This window comes from Panthera pardus, unplaced genomic scaffold, assembly GCF_024362965.1.
Source record: "Panthera pardus isolate Hobbes unplaced genomic scaffold, ASM2436296v1 HiC_scaffold_20, whole genome shotgun sequence".
NCBI classification, from domain to species: domain Eukaryota; kingdom Metazoa; phylum Chordata; class Mammalia; order Carnivora; family Felidae; genus Panthera; species Panthera pardus.
In genome coordinates this window covers 65,763,087-65,783,080 of record NW_026526766.1, presented here as the reverse complement: position 1 = coordinate 65,783,080, position 19,994 = coordinate 65,763,087, and the positions used below count along the sequence as shown (strand labels likewise).

Here is a 19,994-nt window from a genome sequence, read left to right as displayed (position 1 = left end):
GGATTGGAAGAATAAATATTGTCAAAATGTCAATACTACCCAAAGCTATCTACACATTCAATGCAATCCCAATCAAAATTGCACCAGCATTCTTCTTGAAACTAGAACAAGCAATCCTAAAATCCATATGGAACCACAAAAGGCCCCGAATAGCCAAAGTAATTTTGAAGAAGAAGACTAAAGCAGGAGGCATCACAATCCCAGACTTTAGCCTCTACTACAAAGCTGTCATCATCAAGACAGCATGGTATTGGCACAAAAACAGACACATAGACCAATGAAATAGAATAGAAACCCCAGAACTAAACCCACAAATGTATGGCCAACTAATCTTTGACAAAGCAGGAAAGAATATCCAATGGAAAAAAGACAGTCTCTTTAACAAATGGTGCTAGGATAACTGGACAGCAACATGCAGAAGATTGAAACTAGACCACTTTCTTACATCATTCACAAAAATAAACTCCAAATGGATAAAGGACCTGAATGTGAGACAGGAAACCATTAAAACCCTAGTGGAGAAAGCAGGAAAAGACCTCTCTGACCTCAGCTGTAGTAATGTCTTACTTCACACATCCCCAAAGGCAAGGGAATTAAAAGCCAAAATGAACTACTGGGACCTTATGAAGAGAAAAAGCTTCTGCACAGCAAAGGAAACAACCAACAAAACTAAAAGGCAACCAACGGAATGGGAAAAGATATTTGCAAATGACATATCGGACAAAGGGCTAGTATCCAAAATCTATAAAGAACTCATGAAACTCCACACCCGAAAAACAAATAACCCACTGAGGAAATGGGCAGAAAACATGAATAGACACTTCTCTAAAGAAGACATCCGGATGGCCAGCAGGCATATGAAAAGATGCTCAACGTTGCTCCTCATCAAGGAAATACAAATCAAAACCACACTCAGATATCACCTCACGCCAGTCAGAGTGGCCAAAATGAGCAAATCAGGAGACTATAGATGCTGGAGAGGATGTGGAGAAACGGGAACCCTCTTGCACTGTTGATGGGAATGCAAATTGGTGCAGCCACTCTGGATAACAGTGTGCAGGTTCCTCAAAAAATTAAAAATAGACCTACCCTATGACCCAGCAATAGCACTGCTAGGAATTTACCCAAGGGATACAGGAGTACTGATGCATAGGGGCACTTGTACCCCAATGTTTATATCAGCATCTCAACAATAGCCAAATTATGGAAAGAGCCTAAATGTCCATCAACTGATGAATGGATAAGGAAATTGTGGTTTATATACACAATTGAGTACTATATGGCAATGAGAAAGAATGAAATATGGCCCTTTGTAGCAACATGAATGGAACTGGAGAGTGTTATGCTAAGTGAAATAAGCCATACAGAGAAAGACAGATACCATATGTTTTCACTCTTAGGTGGATCCTGAGAAACTTAACAGAAACCCATGGGGGAGGGGAAGAAAAAAAAAAGGAGGTTAGAATGGGAGAGAGCCAAAGCATAAGAGACTGTTAAAAACTGAGAACAAACTGAGGGTTGATGGGGGGTGGGAGGGAGGGGAGGGTGGGTGATGGGTATTGAGGAGGGCACCTTTTGGGATGAGCACTGGGTGTTGTATGGAAACCAATTTGACAATAAACTTCATATATTGAAAAAAAAGGTGATAGCACTAAAGTTTGAGCCTATAATGGGCATACCTTGAATAGTTTCTCTTCTCACATGGGTAGTGTATCTAATCTTCTTTCAAAGACCAGTCTAGAGTTAACCTGGAAACATTTGAGACTGGTTGCAAGGAGCTTTCAGAGGTTAACGAGTCTGTGTCCACATTTAGTGCAATTTTTTCAGAGCCTGGAATTTCTCCTCTGACAGTACAGGTCACTTGTATTCCTAATACTTCCTAACACGTGTATTCTTCTCAATTCTGTAATTCTTTTCATTTTTTATCATCAAAAAACTGTATGCATTTTTAATATTTTTTTTCAGGCAAGTAAATTTAGTATACGATAATACTCTATAATACTAGTATTTAATGGTAAGTCATTTTTTCTCTTAATATTCATATATGGTATGTTGGAATATATCTCTGTGTCTTCTATATTATTTTTATGTTATAGAAAGAAACCTTCCGATAATGAATATATAAAATGTGCTTATAACAGTGCCTTTCATAAAGATTTTATGTATGTTGGTTTGTATTAGTATGACTGAATCAATAGTAGCTAGCTAGTATTTATTGAGAAATAACTGTGCTAGGCACTGTTATAAACACTTTACCCTATTGGCTTATTTAATATCCATTGCAGTCTGTGAGGTAAGCAATTTATATAATGGCAGTATAAGATGCTATTATTATCCTCATTTTACAGAGAAGCAAACAGATAAATGGAAGTTAAATAGCTTCCCCAAGGTCATATAGCTAGAACCAAGATTTAATACCTGGCAGTCTAGGTCCAGGATCAGCCTTCTGATCACAACATTTTAGTACCTATCACAGATCCTCTTTTTTTTTTTTTTAACCTCTGAAAATTACTATTCAGTCCTCAGGTGTGTTGAAATTAACATTCTTGCCTTACTTGCTTTTTCTGGTTCACCTTGGTCTTTCCATTTTATAAGTTCCTATGATATATAGTGTTAATACCATATGAAGTCTCAGCTGTGCTCTAATCGTTTTGTATTTGTCTGATATATTACTTTCAAGAAGACTCTCCTGAAACCAGATTGTCATCTCTAAATGTCACTAATATAGAAGTTCTGGATCTGTTTCTGACCCTTCTTCTTCATGCTCCGCAATAGCCATACTGAACTTCTCCCAGTTTACCCCAAACATCATTCTTGTTCTTCGTTATGTTTTCATACTTTCTTAAACTGGAAAGGCCCCTCCCTGTTATTATCTTTTTCTAGAAACCCTTCCTGAATTAGTTTGGGTAGGATGCCCATTTTGAGTGCTTTCACAGAACTGGGCTGACCTCTTTCATGGAAACTTCCATTTATTTATTCAACATTTAGCACAGTAGATACTCCAGTATTGTCAGAAATTCAATTGGGATAAAGATCCCAATTTGTGTCTAGTACCATTTTGATCCTCAAAATGAACATTGGACACAGATTACTTAGGAAAGAGGTTATACTTTCAAGAAAAAAAAGTAATTTCTGTGCTACATAAAGACTTTAATGTCTGAAAAATAATGGAACAGTTTGCAAATCATTTTATCAAACTAAAATAACTTTAAAAAATGTTTGTTCATTTATTTTGGGAGAGAGCGAGAGAGGGCAAGCATGAGTGGGGGATGGACTGAGAGGGGGAGAGAGAGAGAGAGAGAGAGAGAGAGAGAGAGAGAGAGAGAGAGAGAGAATATGAATCCCAAGCAGGCTCCACACTCTCAGTGCGGAGCCCAATGTGGGACTTGATCTCATGAACCATGAGATGATGACCTGAGCTGAAATGAAGAGCTGAACACCCAACTGAGCCACCCAGATGCCTCAAACTAAAATAACTTTCATATCCCAGTTGTCAAAAATAGAATAAAACTATGGTTTGATCTCATTTCAATATATATGTAAAAATCATAAATAAATATAAAACCAAATCCAAGTGTATAATAATATAATAAATTCAAGGTTAATATCCAGAAATCTCTTAATATAGGGGTGCCTGGGTGACTCAGCCATTTAAACATCTGATTCTTGGTTGGCTCAGGTCATGATCTCACAGTTCATAGGTTCGAGGCCTGCATCAGGCTCTGTGCTAACAGCATGGAGCATGCTTGGGATTCTTTCTCTCTCCCTCTCTCTCTGGCCCTGTCCCCCCCCCCCCCCATAGACACACACTCTCTCTCAAAGTGAATAAACTTGAAAAATCTATTAATATAGCAAATAAACAGGTAAATACAAAACCCTATTTGATCATCTAGATGGATATAAATGATGATTTGATGGAATTCAATTTTCTTTCTTAACAAAAACTTCGTATTTTAGACATGGGCCAACTTGATTTTAAATGAAACTCTACAAGTATTTCCAGAAAAGTCACCTTAAGATTACTTTTATCATCATCATCATCATCATCACTATTATTTAATAATTATTTTTCTGAAATATCCAACTAATAGTCGTAATTTTTTAAGGATGCTGAAAATCTGGTTTGTGATGATGGGATGTGTCATTTGTTATTCCATTGAAAACTGCATCCTGGAGAACATTTAAGGACAAGGAGAAATGCTAATGATATACTATCAGATAAAAGCAAATCTCACGGCAATATAAACGATCATATAAATAAATTTTGTATACGTGTAGCTGAAACCACATCAGAATGCTAACTGTAGTTTTCTTTGTCAGATTTGTTTTTGAAGTATTTAAAATTTTCTTAATCCTGTACATATTTTCTATATTTTCTTTAATAAAACTATATCTTTGATTATAGAAATAAGGAAAAATAATTAAATTCTTCTTAACTGCCCTGGGGTGAAGGTTGATATTTTTGTATTCTTTCCAATGATTAGGAGACTACCAAAGAAGCTGAAAGGTCTAGGCATTTGTTGGTCCCAGCTTTCTCTAAAGCCCAAGAAAGGTAAAGAACAGTCAATGGATTGGAAATTTGCTTGAGTTTTTCTGTTGTTTTATTACATACGCTAATTGATGCCATTTAACATTCTGATTTCAACCAGTCAATCCACAAATATATCCACTCTGAAAAGATATACTGACACAGTCCAGTTTTTGCAAAGGGAACTAGAGCCCACTATTTAGAATGTAACCAAGGTTAGCAATACAGTCAGGCTGCAACAACAGTAGCACATAGTAAAAAGAAAGACATAGTGCTAGAATTGCAAGACCATGGGAAAAAGGGCAGGGATTTCTGTTACTTTTGCTTACTTCTCTTTGTTCGCAAAAAGATAAAGTTTCAATTTCTTGGCTCCCTGAGTTTTTTTTTGTTTTGTTTTGTTTTTGTTTTTTTTTTTGTCTCCCCAAAGGACCTGTCCTTAGATTACTTTTCACCACTGGGCACCACTTATGTAAAGAAAGAACATCTGAGACTCATGGATCATGTGTATCTACCTGTCTTCCCCTGTACTTGTCAACAGAAATTTGTCTATAAATCATATAAATTCAGCCAGCATTTCATATTTTGCCCCATGAGCCTCTTATATCAGGCTACATGACATCTATCCTGGAAGGAATCCTCAGGAGAAAATTCCTAGCACTAGGTATTGAATTCTAGTTCCAGACTGACTGTCTCCTGTTGTTATAAAGCAACTTCATTCTTCACAATATGAAACATCCCTCACAGGAGATCCCCAGTGCTTGTATCAGCAAATAAGCCCTATGCGCCCCAAAAGGAAATAATAAATAGGATGGAATGAACAAAGGCAAAGGCCAAAAAAAAGGCAAAGACCCTTTCTCGTTTTTCTACATGGTATTGAGAATTATCCTGTTGTTGTTGTTGCTGCTGCTGTTGTTGTTGTTGTTTTTTCCACTGTGGAAAACAAGTGCAATTTTCTTTTTTTGTTCCTGGAAACAGCAAAAGTATGTAGCTCTTATCTAGCGGGAACTTCTATCTGAGCATTAAGTTCAATCCTGGAATTGATTCACTTAGGTCATCCTGCATGCTCTGACCATCTATAAGGCTGTGCTGTGGAAGCCTACTGTGCTCTAATCCTTTTATCCTTTTGTCTGGACTGCTGATAAGATTTATTTATGAAACAATACCACACCTTAATGGAAAGAACACTTGGCTTGGAGTCAGACAACTTAGAGTCCAGTTCAGTCTTGGCTATGTGGCTTCATAACTATACAGATCTCGGGCAAGACACTTAACTTGCCTGAGCATGATGTGTCATCTGTAATATTAGCATAATAACACCTATTTTATAGAACTGGTTTGAAAAACTCTATGTGATATGTGATAGTCATTGGCATACACAAGTGGACAACACTGGTTAATTTAATCTAGTCTCTCAGGCTGACACTCCCCCCGCCCCACCCGCCTTTTTCATCCTAAGGAGAAATGAATATTGTAAAATGATGTTCATAGATATTCAAGATACTTCTTTGATTTAATAGTTCTTTTTGTCCATGTTTATTTTTTTCTTGTTTTTTAATTTAGAACTTTTCAAATTAATAAAAGAAAAAAGATTGAGGAATAGTTATAGACTGGAATGGAAGAGACAAGGGATAAATAACATGTATATACAATGTGGGATCCTGAAGAGGACCCTGGAACAGAAAAAGACATTAGTAGAAAATTTGTGAAATTTGAATAAAGTCTATAGTTAATATACCAATGTTAATTTCTTATACTTGATAATTATACTATGGTTCTGATGTTAACATTAGAGGTTAGGGAAGATACATAAGAGAACTCTTTGAACTAATTTTGTAACTTTTCTGAAAGTTTAAAATCAGTTCAAAGTGAAAAGTTTTAAAAATATAAAATTTATGATTTATCCTTTCCATTTCTCCTTCTCTTTCTGAAACAAATCTTTACAAGTCTGCAATGCTTCCTATTCAATTCTTTGTGTAGGATTCTTACCTTCTCCACACACAATAGGTAGTGTGTGGCCTGTTGAGACTTCAGTTTTTAAAGGGATGTAGTTTAGACACAAGCACACTAATCACTATGTATCATTCCTTTTTCTAGTATTTTACCAACCTCTTTGTGTCTAGATAATAAATTCATTGTGGCTGCTGTTTCTCTAGCTAGTTGATGTCTTTACTCTCTTCTTTTTGAGCTATGGGATCCACTGTTAAGAACCCCACCATTTCAGATTACTCGGTGGATAGTGTGAAGGGGAACAGACCAAAGGTAAGACTGTCATTCCTACTCAAATGTTCTGTCTTGAATTTGTATCAATAGCAAATAAATGTGTGTCCTCTAATTTCTGGGCCCTGAGAATGTCCAGAGGATCTACACATGGCTCTGATAGCCAATTTAAATCCTTCTTTGTTTCCTTCTAGGGGAATTTGTAATCCCAGAAATGATTTAAAGAGTATTTTTAAATTGTATGGAAGGTGGCAGTAGCTCTCAAGATTTAGAGATATTGTCTCAAAGACCTAATTATAGTTTAACATACTAAACAAGAATTTATTTTTAATAAATTAAAAATTTCCTTTACTTCTTTTTAAATTTTCTGGTTAAACCATTCATTTTTTAGTAGGATGTTCTTTGACCTCCATGTATTTTGGGGCTTTCCAAAATCTTTTTCTTGTGGTTGATTTCAAGTTTCATAGCATTGTGATCTGAAGATATGCATGGTATGATCTTGATCTTTTTGTACTTGTTGAGGGCTGATTTGTGTCCCAATATGTGATCTATTCTGGAATATGTTCCATGTGCACTGGAGAAGAATGCATAATCTGCTGCTTTAGGATGAAATGTTCTGAATATATCTGTTAAGTCCATCTTGTCCAGTGTGTCATTCAAAGCCATTGTTTCCTTATTGATTTTCTGCTTAGATGATCAGTCCATGTTGTAAGTAGGGTATTAAAGTCTCCTACTATTATGGTATTATTATCAATGGGTTTCTTTATGTTTGTGATTAATTGATTTATATATTTGGGGGCATAAATATTTACAATTGTTAGCTCTTCTTGATAGACTCCTTAATTATGATATAATGCCCTTCTTCATCTCTTGTTACAGTCTTTTAAAAAAATTTATTTATTTGAGAGGGAGAGAGAGAGAGAGAAAGAGAGAGAACAAGCGGGGAGGGGCAGAGAGAGAGGGAGATACAGAATCTGAAGCAGGCTCCAGGCTCTGAGCTGTCAGTATAGAGCTGGATGCAGGGCTTGACCCACAAACTGTGAGATCATGAAATGAGCCGAAGTTGGGCATTCAACCAACTGAGCCACCTAGGTACCCCATAGTCTTTGTTTTAAAATCTAGTTTGTCTGATATAAGTGTGGCTACTCTAGCTTTCTTTTGACATCCATTAGCATGACAGATGGTTCTCCATTCCCTCACCTTTAATCTGCAAGTGTCTTTAGGTCTAAAATGAGTCTCTTATAAATGCAGCATATAGATGGATTTTTTAAGTCCATTCTAATACCCTATGTCTTTTGATTAGAGGATTTAGTCCATTTATATTCAGAGTGGTTATTGAAAGATTGAATTTAGGCTATTGTGTTACCTGTAGAGTTGGTATTTCTGGTGATATTCTCTGGTCCTTGGTAGTCTTTGTTGCTTTGGTCTTTTTTTTCTCCACTCAGAGAGTCCTTCTTAAAATTTCTTGTAGGACTGGTTTAATGGCCATGAACTCCTTTAGTTTTTGTTTGTCTGGGAAAGTTTTTATATCTCCTTCTATTCTGAATGACAGGCTTGCTGGATAAAGAGTTCTTGGCTGCATATTTTTCCCATTCAGGACATTGAGTATAAGGGGGCTTGGGGGACAGGCTACGTGGGTGATGGGAATTAAGGAGGGTACTCATTGTGATGAGCACTGGGTATTATATGTAAGTGATGAACCACTGGGTTCTACTCCTGAAACCAATACTACACTGTATGTTAACTAACTTGAATTTAAATAATAAAGTAATAAAAAATAAATTAAAAATTTTCTGGTTAAATAAAACAATACATACTTATTGCAGAAAAGTGGGAAACATGGAAAAACCCAAATGAAGAAATTAATCCATAATTTCAGTTGTAATTATTAATATTTTAATATATTCATATGTATGTACCACATATATTATAAACTTGAAAGCATAGTGACTTTTTAACCTACTTTCTAAAATAATTGTATATTTTGAATTATCCTGTGTCATTTTTTAAGGCAATTGTAACTGATGTCAAAATATTTGCAAATGGGAAATAGGAAACAAAAAGTAAATAGAGAGTTAAACAGTTATTCTCCACTTACCTTTGACTTTTGAGAGTAATGACAATGGAAAAAGACTGGGATCAGAGATTCTCTTCTTCACTCCCTCTTTTTAATGAGCAAAGCCTAATTCCCATAATAGACCTTCTTTACTTTTTTTTTTTCAATGTGGGACTTGAACTCATGACCCTGAGATCAAGACCTGAACTGAGATCAAAAGTTGGATGCTTAACCAACTGAGCCACCCAGGCACCCCCTCATTATAGACCTTTTTAAGATGCCCTTTTTATAGAATAGAGGAGTCATTGCAGTGTAGTATATTTTTCCTTGGTGGGATGGGAAAACACAAGGATGCAATAACCAAAGCTATGGGTGCCCAGCCTTATCTGAGTGGCCAGTACACTACTTCCATTGCTCCCCAGCTGCCTCCTCTAACTCCATTTCTCCTCACAACTGGCTCTCTGGCCCTGCCCGAGATCTTATTATTTTAACTTCATGCATATTTATATTACCCTACACCTTTAGAGTGTATTTATTAGTAGGAAGGTTGTGATTTTAACAGACATGTTTTTTTTCTTAAAAAATTTTTTAAATCTGTATTTATTTTTGGGGGTGGGGGGTGGGGATGGATAAAACTGGTGAAGGGGAGTGGGAGATACAAGCTTCTAGTTATGAATGAATAAGTCACAGGGAGCAACGGTACAACATAGAGAATATAATCAGTGGTACTGTAATAATGTTATATTAGCTGCCATTTTTTTTTTAAATTACGATTTATTTATTTTTGAGAGAGAGAGAGAATCAGAACATGAGTTGGGGAGGGGCAGAGAGAGACACACACACGGAATCTGAAACAGGCTTCAGGCTCTGAGCTGCCAGCACAGGGCCTGATGTAATAGTGTTATATGGTGACTGATGGTAGCTACACTTGTGGTGAGCTAACACAATTTACAGACTTGATGAATCATTATGTTGTACATCTGAAGTAACATTGTATATCAAAACCATTCTTCAATAAAAAAAAGTAGTAGCCAACAGTACTTTAATAACATTGTAGACATTTTTTCTGTTTCTTTAATTTTATTCCTATTTGAGATCCAATTATATGAAAGACCTTTTACATAATGTCAACATTGTATGGATATATAGAGATGAAAAAGGCAAGGGAGTCCTTTCAAGTAGTTAATTACATGAACAGGAGATATGGCAAAATGAAACTTGTTCCATAGGTTTAAAAACACAGAGCAATAATTTTACAGTAATTTTATGCCTCTATAAATGTTACTATGTGATATTTCTTTTTTTTTAAGTTTTTTAACGTTTATTTTTGAGAGAGAGACAGAGACAGAGCGCAAGTGGGGGAGGGACAGACAGAGGGAGCCACGGAATCCGAAGCAGGCTCCAGGCTTTAAGCTGTTAGCACAGAGCCTGACGTGGGGCTCTAACTCACTAACTGCGAGATCATGACCTGAGCCGAAGCCAGAGGCTTGACCGACTGAGCCACCCATGTGCCCCTCTTTTTTTTTTAAGTTTATTTATTTATTTTGAGAGAGACAGAGACAGTGCAAGTGCGAGAGGGGCAGAGAGAGAGGGAGACAGAGAATCCCAAGCAGGCTCTGAACTGTCAGTACAGAGCCCACCATGAGACTTGAACCCATGAAACCGTGAGATCATGACCTGAGCTGAAACCAAGAGTCAGATGCTTAATTGACTGAGCCACCCAGGTGCTCCTCTTTTTAATAATACCATTTTCTTATAAATGGGTTTTTGAATTTTAAACCACTTACATTTCTAGAATTAACGCCACTTAACTGTAATCTCTTGTTCTTTAAAATATAACACTATATTCAATGTTCTAATTATTTTTTAGGATTTTTTCCAACTGTGTTCATAGGAGCTAGGTTCTTAACCTTTTTTTTAATGTTTATTTATTTTGAGAGGCAGAGAGAGACAACTGTCTCTCTCTGTCTCTCTGAGAGACAGAGACAGCTCCACACTGTCAGCCTAGAGCCCAATGTGGGGCTCCATCTCACAAATTGTGACATCATGACCTGAGCCAAAATCAAGAGTTGGTCTTAATTGACTGAGCCACCCACTTGTCCTTTAATTCTTTTTTTTTTTTTGAGTATTCTTTTTAAAAAATTTACTTATTTTTAATTTACATCCAGGTTAGTTAGCATATAGTGCTATAATGATTTCAGGAGTAGATTCCAGTGATTCATCCCCTGTGTACAGTACCCAGTGCTCATCCCAACAAGTGTCCTCTCTAATGCCCCTTACCCATTTAGCCTATCCCCCCACCCACAACCTCTCCAGAAACCCTCAGTTTGTTCTCCATATTTAAGAGTCTCTTATGTTTTGTCCCCCTCCTTGTTTTTATATTATTTTTGCTTCCCTTCCCTTATGTTAATCTGGTTTGTATCTTAAATTCCTATGAATGAAGTCATATGATATTTGTCTTTCTCTGACTGGCTAATTTCACTTAGCATAATATCTTCTTTATTTATTCATCCATTGATGGACATTTGGGCTTTTTCCATACTTTGGCTATTGTCAATAGTGCTGCTATAAACATGGTGGTGCGTGTGCCCCTTCGCAACAACACACCTGTATCCCTTGTATAAATACCTAGTAGTGCAATTGCTGGGTCGTAGGGTAGTTCTATTTTTAATTTTTTGAGGAATTCTGTTTTCCAGAGTGACTGCACCAGTTTGCATTCCCACAAGCAGTGCAAAAGAGATCCTTTTTCTCCACATCCTCACCAATATCTGTTGTTGCCTGAGTTGTTTATTTTAGCCATTCTGACTGGCGTAAGGTGGTATCTCATTGTGGTTTTAATTTGTATTTCCCTGATGATGAGTGATGTTGAGCATTTTTTTCATGTGTCGGTTGGCTGTCTTCTTTGGAGAAGTGTCTATTCATGTCCTTTCCCCATTTCTTCACTGGATTATTTGCTTTTTGGGTGTTGAGTTTGATAAGTTCTTTATAGACCTCGGATACTAACCCTTTATCTGATATGTTGTTTGCAAATATCTTCTCCCATTCTGTTGGTTGCCTTTTAGTTTTGCTGATTGTTTCCTTTGCTGTGCAGAAGCTTTTTATTTTGATGAGGTCCCAATAGTTCATTTTTGTAATTTTTCTTTTTAAAGAAAAAGAAAAAAAAAACCCATATGTTACATATTGGTATACAGTTTATACTGACCTCATAAAAATGAATTAAGGGAGTTTTCTGTTTTCTATCTGTGAACAGATTATGTAGAATTTAATTTATTTCTTCCTTATAAGAGTTTAAAAATTCATTGAGAAGTCATTCTGGCTGGAGTATTTTCTAGGGAAGATTATACTAATGGATTCACTTTTAAAATAGATATAGGGATTTCTGGTAGCAGACAAGATGGAATAGATACTTCTCTCTATTTTATTAAATACAGTGAAAACTCTGGACATTATGTGTAAAGAAAACATAAGAAGACTCTGAAAGGTGGAGAGAAAGAGACCACCTAGGGACTTTGGGATCTAAGGAAACAAGAAGCAGTGAGTTTCCTGGGTTTTATTTTTGCTTTCTATATATCCCAGACTGAGTGCTAGATAAGCCTACAACTTGGAAACACCAATGGGAACAAACAGAAAGGCACAAGAAAATTACTCTAGTGGAACAGAAAGGGGTGGCTTAGCAAGACAAAAAACAACAGCAGTAATTGCCTATTCCAGCCAAACACGAGAGAAAAATACTACAGCCCTACTCCCTACTTCAGCACATATCAAGTGGGGAGCCTAGATTTTAACCTTCTTCCATCTGCTCTTTCCCTCCAGATAGACTTTCAGAGGAGGGTTAGTGGAAAGTCAAGGCTTTTACCACAGCCCTGTAGTAACAAATCTTTCTATCCCCACTGTGTCATAAAGTCCATGTGAGGAGACTAAACTTTTGCTGAATCTGGCAAGAACGAGGTGATGATTTCCTTCTGTAAAGGGCGTGGTTTTAGAGGAGTCCTGTTAAAACAGAAGGTCTGAATAAGATCCAGACTCTCATAGTACCTAAAATATCCAGGATACAAATGAATATCACTCCTCATACAAAGAATCAGGTATCTCAATTTGATATAGGACAATCTCCAGATACAACAAAAAATGAACAGACATTGAAATTATTTGACAAGGAATTTAAAGCAGCCATTATAAAATATCTCAGTGAGCAATTATACACATACACTAAGAACAAATGAAAATATAGAAGACCTAAGCAGAGAACCAAAGTCTCAGGAAAGATATAGAAAACAACAACAACAACAACAAATGGAAATTTTAGAACCGAAAAAAAAGCATAATGGAAATAAAAAATTCAGTGAATGGTCTTCACAGCAAAATGGAGGGGGCAACATGTAGATTTGACTTTTGTAATGGGATGTAGAGAGAGGTAATCATCATTAGGGGCGTTAACCCCAGATATTAAGACCCTAGACATTGTTTGCTATTCTCGTAATGGGATATAGTACCTGGCAGGGGACTAAAATAATTTATGGGATTTGAGGAAGAAGCAGACATAGTTCCTGGAATGAGGAGGCCTCAGTTAGTAAACGCTGAATTAAATGAAATGAAAAAGTGGGAAGTTGAGATGATAGACCATATCTTGGAAATGTTGAAGAGCAGTACTAGATCATGAAACCCTATAAGTTCATGTTAGTTTCTTCTTACCATATATGTCCTGGAAAGGGAAGAGGGTTGTAGCTGTAGGTGATATTTATGCAGTGGCTGGGTACATCTGAGACAACAGATATATAATCCTGTATTGACTAGAATGGTTTAGAGAAATACACTAAATATTCTCTTTTTGAGAATATTGAAAGTTTAAAAAATAGTACAGTCTTGGGGCATCTGGGTGGCTCATTTTGTTGTGTCTGACTCTTGATTTTGGCTCAGGTCATGGGCTCATGGTTTGTGGGTTCAAGCCCCACGGTGGGCTCTGTGCTGACTGTGCAGAGCCTGCTTGGGATTCTCTTTCCTCTCTCTGCCACTACACCCCTGCCTGAATGTGCTCTCTCTTTCAAAATAAGTAAACAAAAAGTTAAAAAAAATAAAAATAGTACTGTCTCACAGTATTATTGTGAGTAGTACTGCCTAGGCACCTGGATTCTGTACTCCCTCCAATGCCTAGGAATGGTGCTAGGTGGTGCAACCTGGGCTTAGACTGGATTTCAAGCGAAACCTGGCACAAGAAGTTAGGGTTGCTAGGTTAGCATATGAAAATAGATAATGCCCAGTTAAATTTGAATTATTTCTGAATGCTTTTGCACATGTATACTGGGATAAAATAAAAATATTACATAGGAAATACTTGTACTAAAAATTATTTGTTGTTTATCTGAAGTAAATTATAAGTATCTATTCTACGTACCTCTTTAATTGTAAGTATTTTTCTTCATTTAAAATTTCTTTGTTTTGTATAATTTCCTTATAAAACTCCTTGCATTTGCAGTCTATCTTGCATTTGTATTGTAACATAGCTTTTATCTTGCTCACATCAAAACTGTTTAATTCTTTTGTCCACTGAGCATTAATGAGAAAATATGCTCAACATTTGCATTATGAGCCAGTATACTGAAAAAGTACTTGTATAAAGTTAAGAACTTTGGGAATTGCTCTTCAAATTTGTATTGTTGCAGTATATAATACCGTCTTTCATAGTGTAAATCGTTTTCCCATTTCTCAGGATTATGTTGCATATTTCACTCAGTGACTTTTAAAAAATATTGTCTACTGACAAAAAAGAGTGTTGTCAAATTTTGTTCCCTTTATAAGACTTCTCACAATGGTTTCCCTTATTTTCATGCTGGAAGAGTATTTCATAACATTCATATAAAATGATTGAATTCTTCAAATGTTGGTACTGATTTCAAAAGATAGGCATAGCAAATGTCATAATAATCTCAAGGTGGAATTTCTTTTCCTGTTCATAAGTAAAGTGTGGTTTGCTCACCTCATGGGAATTGTTGATCTTTTCTGCTCCATGTTGTCTCATATGTGTAGGCATGACTGAACAATAGATTGGTTAAGTTTGGCGTATTGTATCTTGGCCATTTTACCTGGGTAGCAGTTCTAAATTTGCTCTTCCCAGAAGGTGTAAAGTCAGAAGAATTATTTGTCTTGTGAGTTACATTTAATTTTAATTGTATTAGGAACTTTGTTTTAATTGCTTCTAGGGGACTTCATCCCAAAAGTACTAGAAAGTTTCTAAATTCTAACCAATCCACATTGTGAACTTTAAATTACTTTTGGGACTAGAAAGATCCTCAAAGCAGCAAAGACCGTAAGCTGCTTTGGTGCTCCATTGGCTGTTCCTTTAAAGGCTCCTCTACTAGTTAAGTGACTGTAAAGAGATCCAACTTTCATTTTTACTGGAAGTCAGTTCTGTTTTTCCACTGGTTAATCATTTTGTTTGTTTGCTTTTGTTTTGTTTTTGTTTTTACTGTAGCAATGGCAACTACTTGGTATAAATGAAAACTGAGAAACAGATAGTTCTTTTAGTTATATTATTGAACTTATTGAGAGGGAATTTATGAGACTAGCAATCACAAAAAAGTAGGACTTCTGTTTCTGTCATTTTGATATAAAAATATTCTATATTCTAGTGAAGTGGGGATATAAGTAATTATAACATATTACCGTGCTTAAGAATATTTTGAGTGACCTATCCCTCTTTATTATGGGCTTTCTGAATATGCAGTGAGAGTAAGATTGGCAGAGAAGCTGTTAGAACAGAAGCTGATTTCTGTGCAAGGAAAAGATAATATGTATTTTCTCATGCCTGCAAGTAAAAGAGTAAATCCCTCATGACTTAAATTTCTTAGGTTATACCTTTATTATGGTTTGTAGATTGAGACATGTGCACTAGAGTTTTTCTGAGATCAACCTGTAATTCATTATATGTATTAGGCAGGACAATAGAGTTACCTAGACATCCCAATTTGTGCTGAAAAAGACAAAAAATAATAATTTAATCCAAAAATTTGTTTTTTGACCATTAGTAATGCCTATAGTTAATATTCTTAGGGTATTACAGGTATACATTTCTCCCCAGATTAGAATTAACCAAAAGTTCTTTTTCTGAAGAATATATCTTTTTCATCTTGTTTTCTAGCCACAAAATTCTGAGGTTAAATTATCATTGCAGCAGGACTTACATACAGTATTTTGTTTTAATAAGTGAAGAACAGTGATTTTTGTTGAGGGTAACATATTGTGTTCCGGATTGTTTGGTAAAAATGTTATGGTGACATTGCATTCAAATTTCAAATTCATAATGTAAGTTAGATACATATTTATAAACCAGTTGTATGTGTTCTGAATCTCTTTTCTAACAAGGTCTTTTTTTGTTGTTTTGAGCCAAAGCCTCCTTCATGAGATCTAAAAGTCTATAACTGAGCTTAGAGGATCATAACATATTCTTATGCTATCTCTCTATCCAGTCGTAAGTCTGTATTACCCATAAGGGAAGCCGCTTAAGGATGCAAACACCTCTTGCAAACACTGCTGTAACAGATCCACATGTATTCTGGCTGCTACAGAATTCATTTTGGTGAAAGAAAATATTAGCATGGGAAAGACCAATCAGTCTTCTGTGACAGAATTTGTCCTACTGGGGCTTTCTGGCTATCCAGAGCTTGAGGCCATTTACTTTGTGATGGTGCTGTGTATGTACCTGGTTATCCTGCTGGGAAATGGAATCATCATCATTGTAAGTGTCTGTGACTCCCACTTGCACACCCCCATGTACTTTTTCCTCAGTAACTTATCATTCTTGGACATTTGCTATACCAGTTCTTCTATTCCCCTATTTCTCAGCAGCTTCTTGACTTCAAAGAAAACCATTTCCTTCTCTGGGTGTGGAGTGCAAATGTTTCTCTCCTTTGCTATGGGAGCCACAGAGTGTGTCCTTCTGAGCATGATGGCATTTGACCGCTATGTGGCCATCTGTAACCCTCTGAGATACTCCGTTATTATGAGCAAGACTTCATACATGTCCATGGCTGCTGGGTCCTGGATTGCAGGGGGTGTCAATTCTGTGTTGCAAACCTCTCTTGCAATGCGGCTTCCTTTCTGTGGGGATAATGTCATTAATCATTTTACTTGTGAAATCTTGGCTGTCTTAAAATTGGCTTGTGCTGATATCTCCATAAATGTTATTAGCATGGTTATTGCTAACGCGATTTTTCTAGTGGTCCCAGTACTTTTCATTTTTGTTTCCTATGTTTTCATTCTCTCCACTATCCTGAAGATTCCTTCTGCAGAGGGGAAGCGCAAAGCCTTCTCCACCTGCTCCGCCCACCTAACTGTGGTGATTATATTCTATGGAACCATCCTCTTCATGTATGCAAAACCCAAGGCTAAAGACTTTTCTGGTACAGACAAAGTACAAGTCACAGACAAAATCATTTCTCTCTTCTATGGAGTTGTGACACCTATGCTCAATCCCCTCATCTATAGTTTGAGGAACAAAGATGTGAAGGAAGCTGTGAAGAATATGCTGTGTCAGAAATGCTCCTCAGAGGGAATGTCAATGCTTTAAACAAATTCCTTTACTCTGAATGCAGAACTGGATCTCACCTGTAGGTTCCACACTAAATATAAGGATTGGTGGTACCATTAACTCCTGAAATTCTAATTTTTCTGTTCCTGATATTTAAATGTGAGAGAAATGTAGGGCCTACCTCTTCCCTTCATGACTAGATTAAAGAAGAAAGGGACAGCAATTTATGGGTAAAAGGATTATCATCCAAACCATCCACCTTCTCATGAATAACATAATTTAGTTTAACTCTGGAATAATGGGTTCTGTAATCTTATGTGAAAGGAAATGCCATTTTGTTGTCTTAACCTCTTATCTTCTATGTGCATTGGTTTTCTAGTCTCCTATCTTTCTTAGGAAGATAAACTAGAACTCAATGTAAATAATTACTAATGGGGTGGCCTTCAATCATATAAAGGAAAAGAGTGAGCTTTTTAGGGTATTAGGTACCTAGCCTGTGTATATGCCATAGAGAGACAAGAGTAGAAAAATGAAGCTGTTTTTCCTAGGTCTGACTTCCTTTTGGCTGCAAACTGGCAGACACACTTCTGTGAAGAAGTGTCTGAGGGAATGTGTGTCACTGTGCAGGCACCCCAGCTGATTGAGGGCTTATCATATGTTTTAGTAGATGAGTAGTGGCGTCTGAATGAAAAACATTGTTACTGTTAATGACTCAAAAATTAGCTTCTAAAGAACTTGTTCATATAATTCTCTGAGAACATGGTAATAGTGGGTTTAAAGTATCACAAATTAGGTATCTTTTCAGTTAGATGAATTGCCTGTAGAATAAGAGCTTTCTATTCATTCATTCAGTCAGTCATTTGTTCTGCATTAAATTATTCAAGTAATCAGTATTTACTGAATATTTTGTCTCAGACATTATGCTAACTATTGGTGATATCAAAAAAACAAACACATGGATACAAAATCCCAAACATGATCAAGGAGTGCATAGTCCTGTGGTATACAGACTGACACTTAAATTAAGAACAAAAATATTAAAGACTATTCACAACTTTCCCCTTCCCCTACCTTCTGAGCTGGATCCTTTGTTTGCATTCATAGTATGTTGGATTTTTAAGGGGCTGAACAGAGTGATGGTGAATTGGAATAGTTTAAATGGGGTAAAGTCATCTTCATATAAAAGGGTTTGGACCATCTCTAGGAAAGACATAAAAGAGGACAGTGAGAAAGAGGGGATAATGCAATGAGGAAGAAAGAGGTGCATGTTAGATATTTGGAACATAGATATGGGAGATATTTAAATAGAAACCATAAAAATAGAATCAGAGAAAATAAAGAAAATGGCTAAATAGGAAGCTTTGGTGCTGGTGTTCTGTGATCCTTCCTCTGTGTCTCTGTCTTGAAAATCTTAGTAAAGATATGCAGTATCTTTTAAGACATTTAGTGATAGATTCCATTTATAGTCTCACCATGCTGAGACTGGCTGTTAAGATTGGTGACCTTAAGTGGTCACAGACTTAAGTGAGTCACAATTATAATTCAGTGTGTTAAGTGTTATTAAAGGGGGATAGGTAAAATTCCCCTAGAAGAGAGTCCTAGGAAGGGGTTTTCTGCATGGCTGAGCTAGGAAAAACAATTCTCCTAGTAGTCCTATACAGAAGAATTTTTCAGACAGAGAAAACAGCATATGGCAAGATATGGACCACCATTAATAAGAGTTTCGATTAGTTGGAACTTGGGTTAGTGACAGAGGTTGGTTAGTGACAGAGGAGAAGATTGGAAAGGCAGCTTGGAGCCAAATTGTGGGGGCTTCAGATACTAAGATAGAAAGTCAATATTTCTGTAGGTTTGTTCTGTAGGTTTGCATTTCTGTTCTCTGGAGCCCAGGAGAGTACATCATGGCTCCACACAGATGAGTACATTTCAAGAAGTCAGGTATTTTTCCATAGTGAAAAATCTTCCCAGCCCTTAAGTCTGAGAGAAAAGTGCCTCTAATTATGTACCATTGTCTGTTTTGCTGTACGTTGTTTGAGGGTGGTATTGTTTAAACACTTCACGGGGTAAAAAAAATAAAAAATAAAAAAAATAAACACTTCACGGGGTGCACAGAGCCAATTTTATTCCTCAATGCAAGCTTCTTCCTTTATTCTTTACTTATGTTTCTGTTCCTTTCTTCTAAACTTGGGTTTAAACTTCACCAGCTACTTAATGTGTGTTTTTATGTAATTGACTAATCCCTATGCTCTTCTCCTCTCAACTGTTTTGTACTCACATTGTTCTCTATATATTTGTGCTTGCCAATATTTCATATATGACAATGTAAAGGACATTGCAAAGAGATACGGAGTTAAATAGTGTATGGCCTTGGACAATCTCTGAATCCATTTATTCTCTGGAACCTTAGTTTCATAACTAGTAAAATCCAATTTGAATGGGTCACTTGGTCAGTATGAGGTAGCTATCCAATGAACTCCTGTGTGTGAAAATCCTTTATGTTGGAAATTTTAAAGTACTAGAAAATGGGAGATATCATTAAATTATGATTTTATCCATTGGTTTCTCAATAGCAGGGACTAGATCGTCTATTTCTTCTATATCTTACTATAGCCTAGTAATATACCATGGTTTCTGTAAGTTCTTTTAGGTCTGTTACAGGATCCCAACAA

At 36.4% G+C, this 19,994-nt stretch overlaps 1 protein-coding gene across 1 annotated transcript; it reads left to right on the top strand.

Moving 5' to 3' along the window:
• Nucleotides 1-16,392: 16,392 nt before the first annotated feature.
• LOC109269834 (olfactory receptor 13C7-like) lies at nucleotides 16,393-17,364 on the top strand. Its single transcript, XM_019453917.1, has one exon. The coding sequence runs from the start codon at nucleotides 16,393-16,395 to the stop codon at nucleotides 17,362-17,364; it is 972 nt and encodes a 323-aa protein (XP_019309462.1).
• The last annotated feature ends 2,630 nt before the right edge of the window (nucleotides 17,365-19,994 follow it).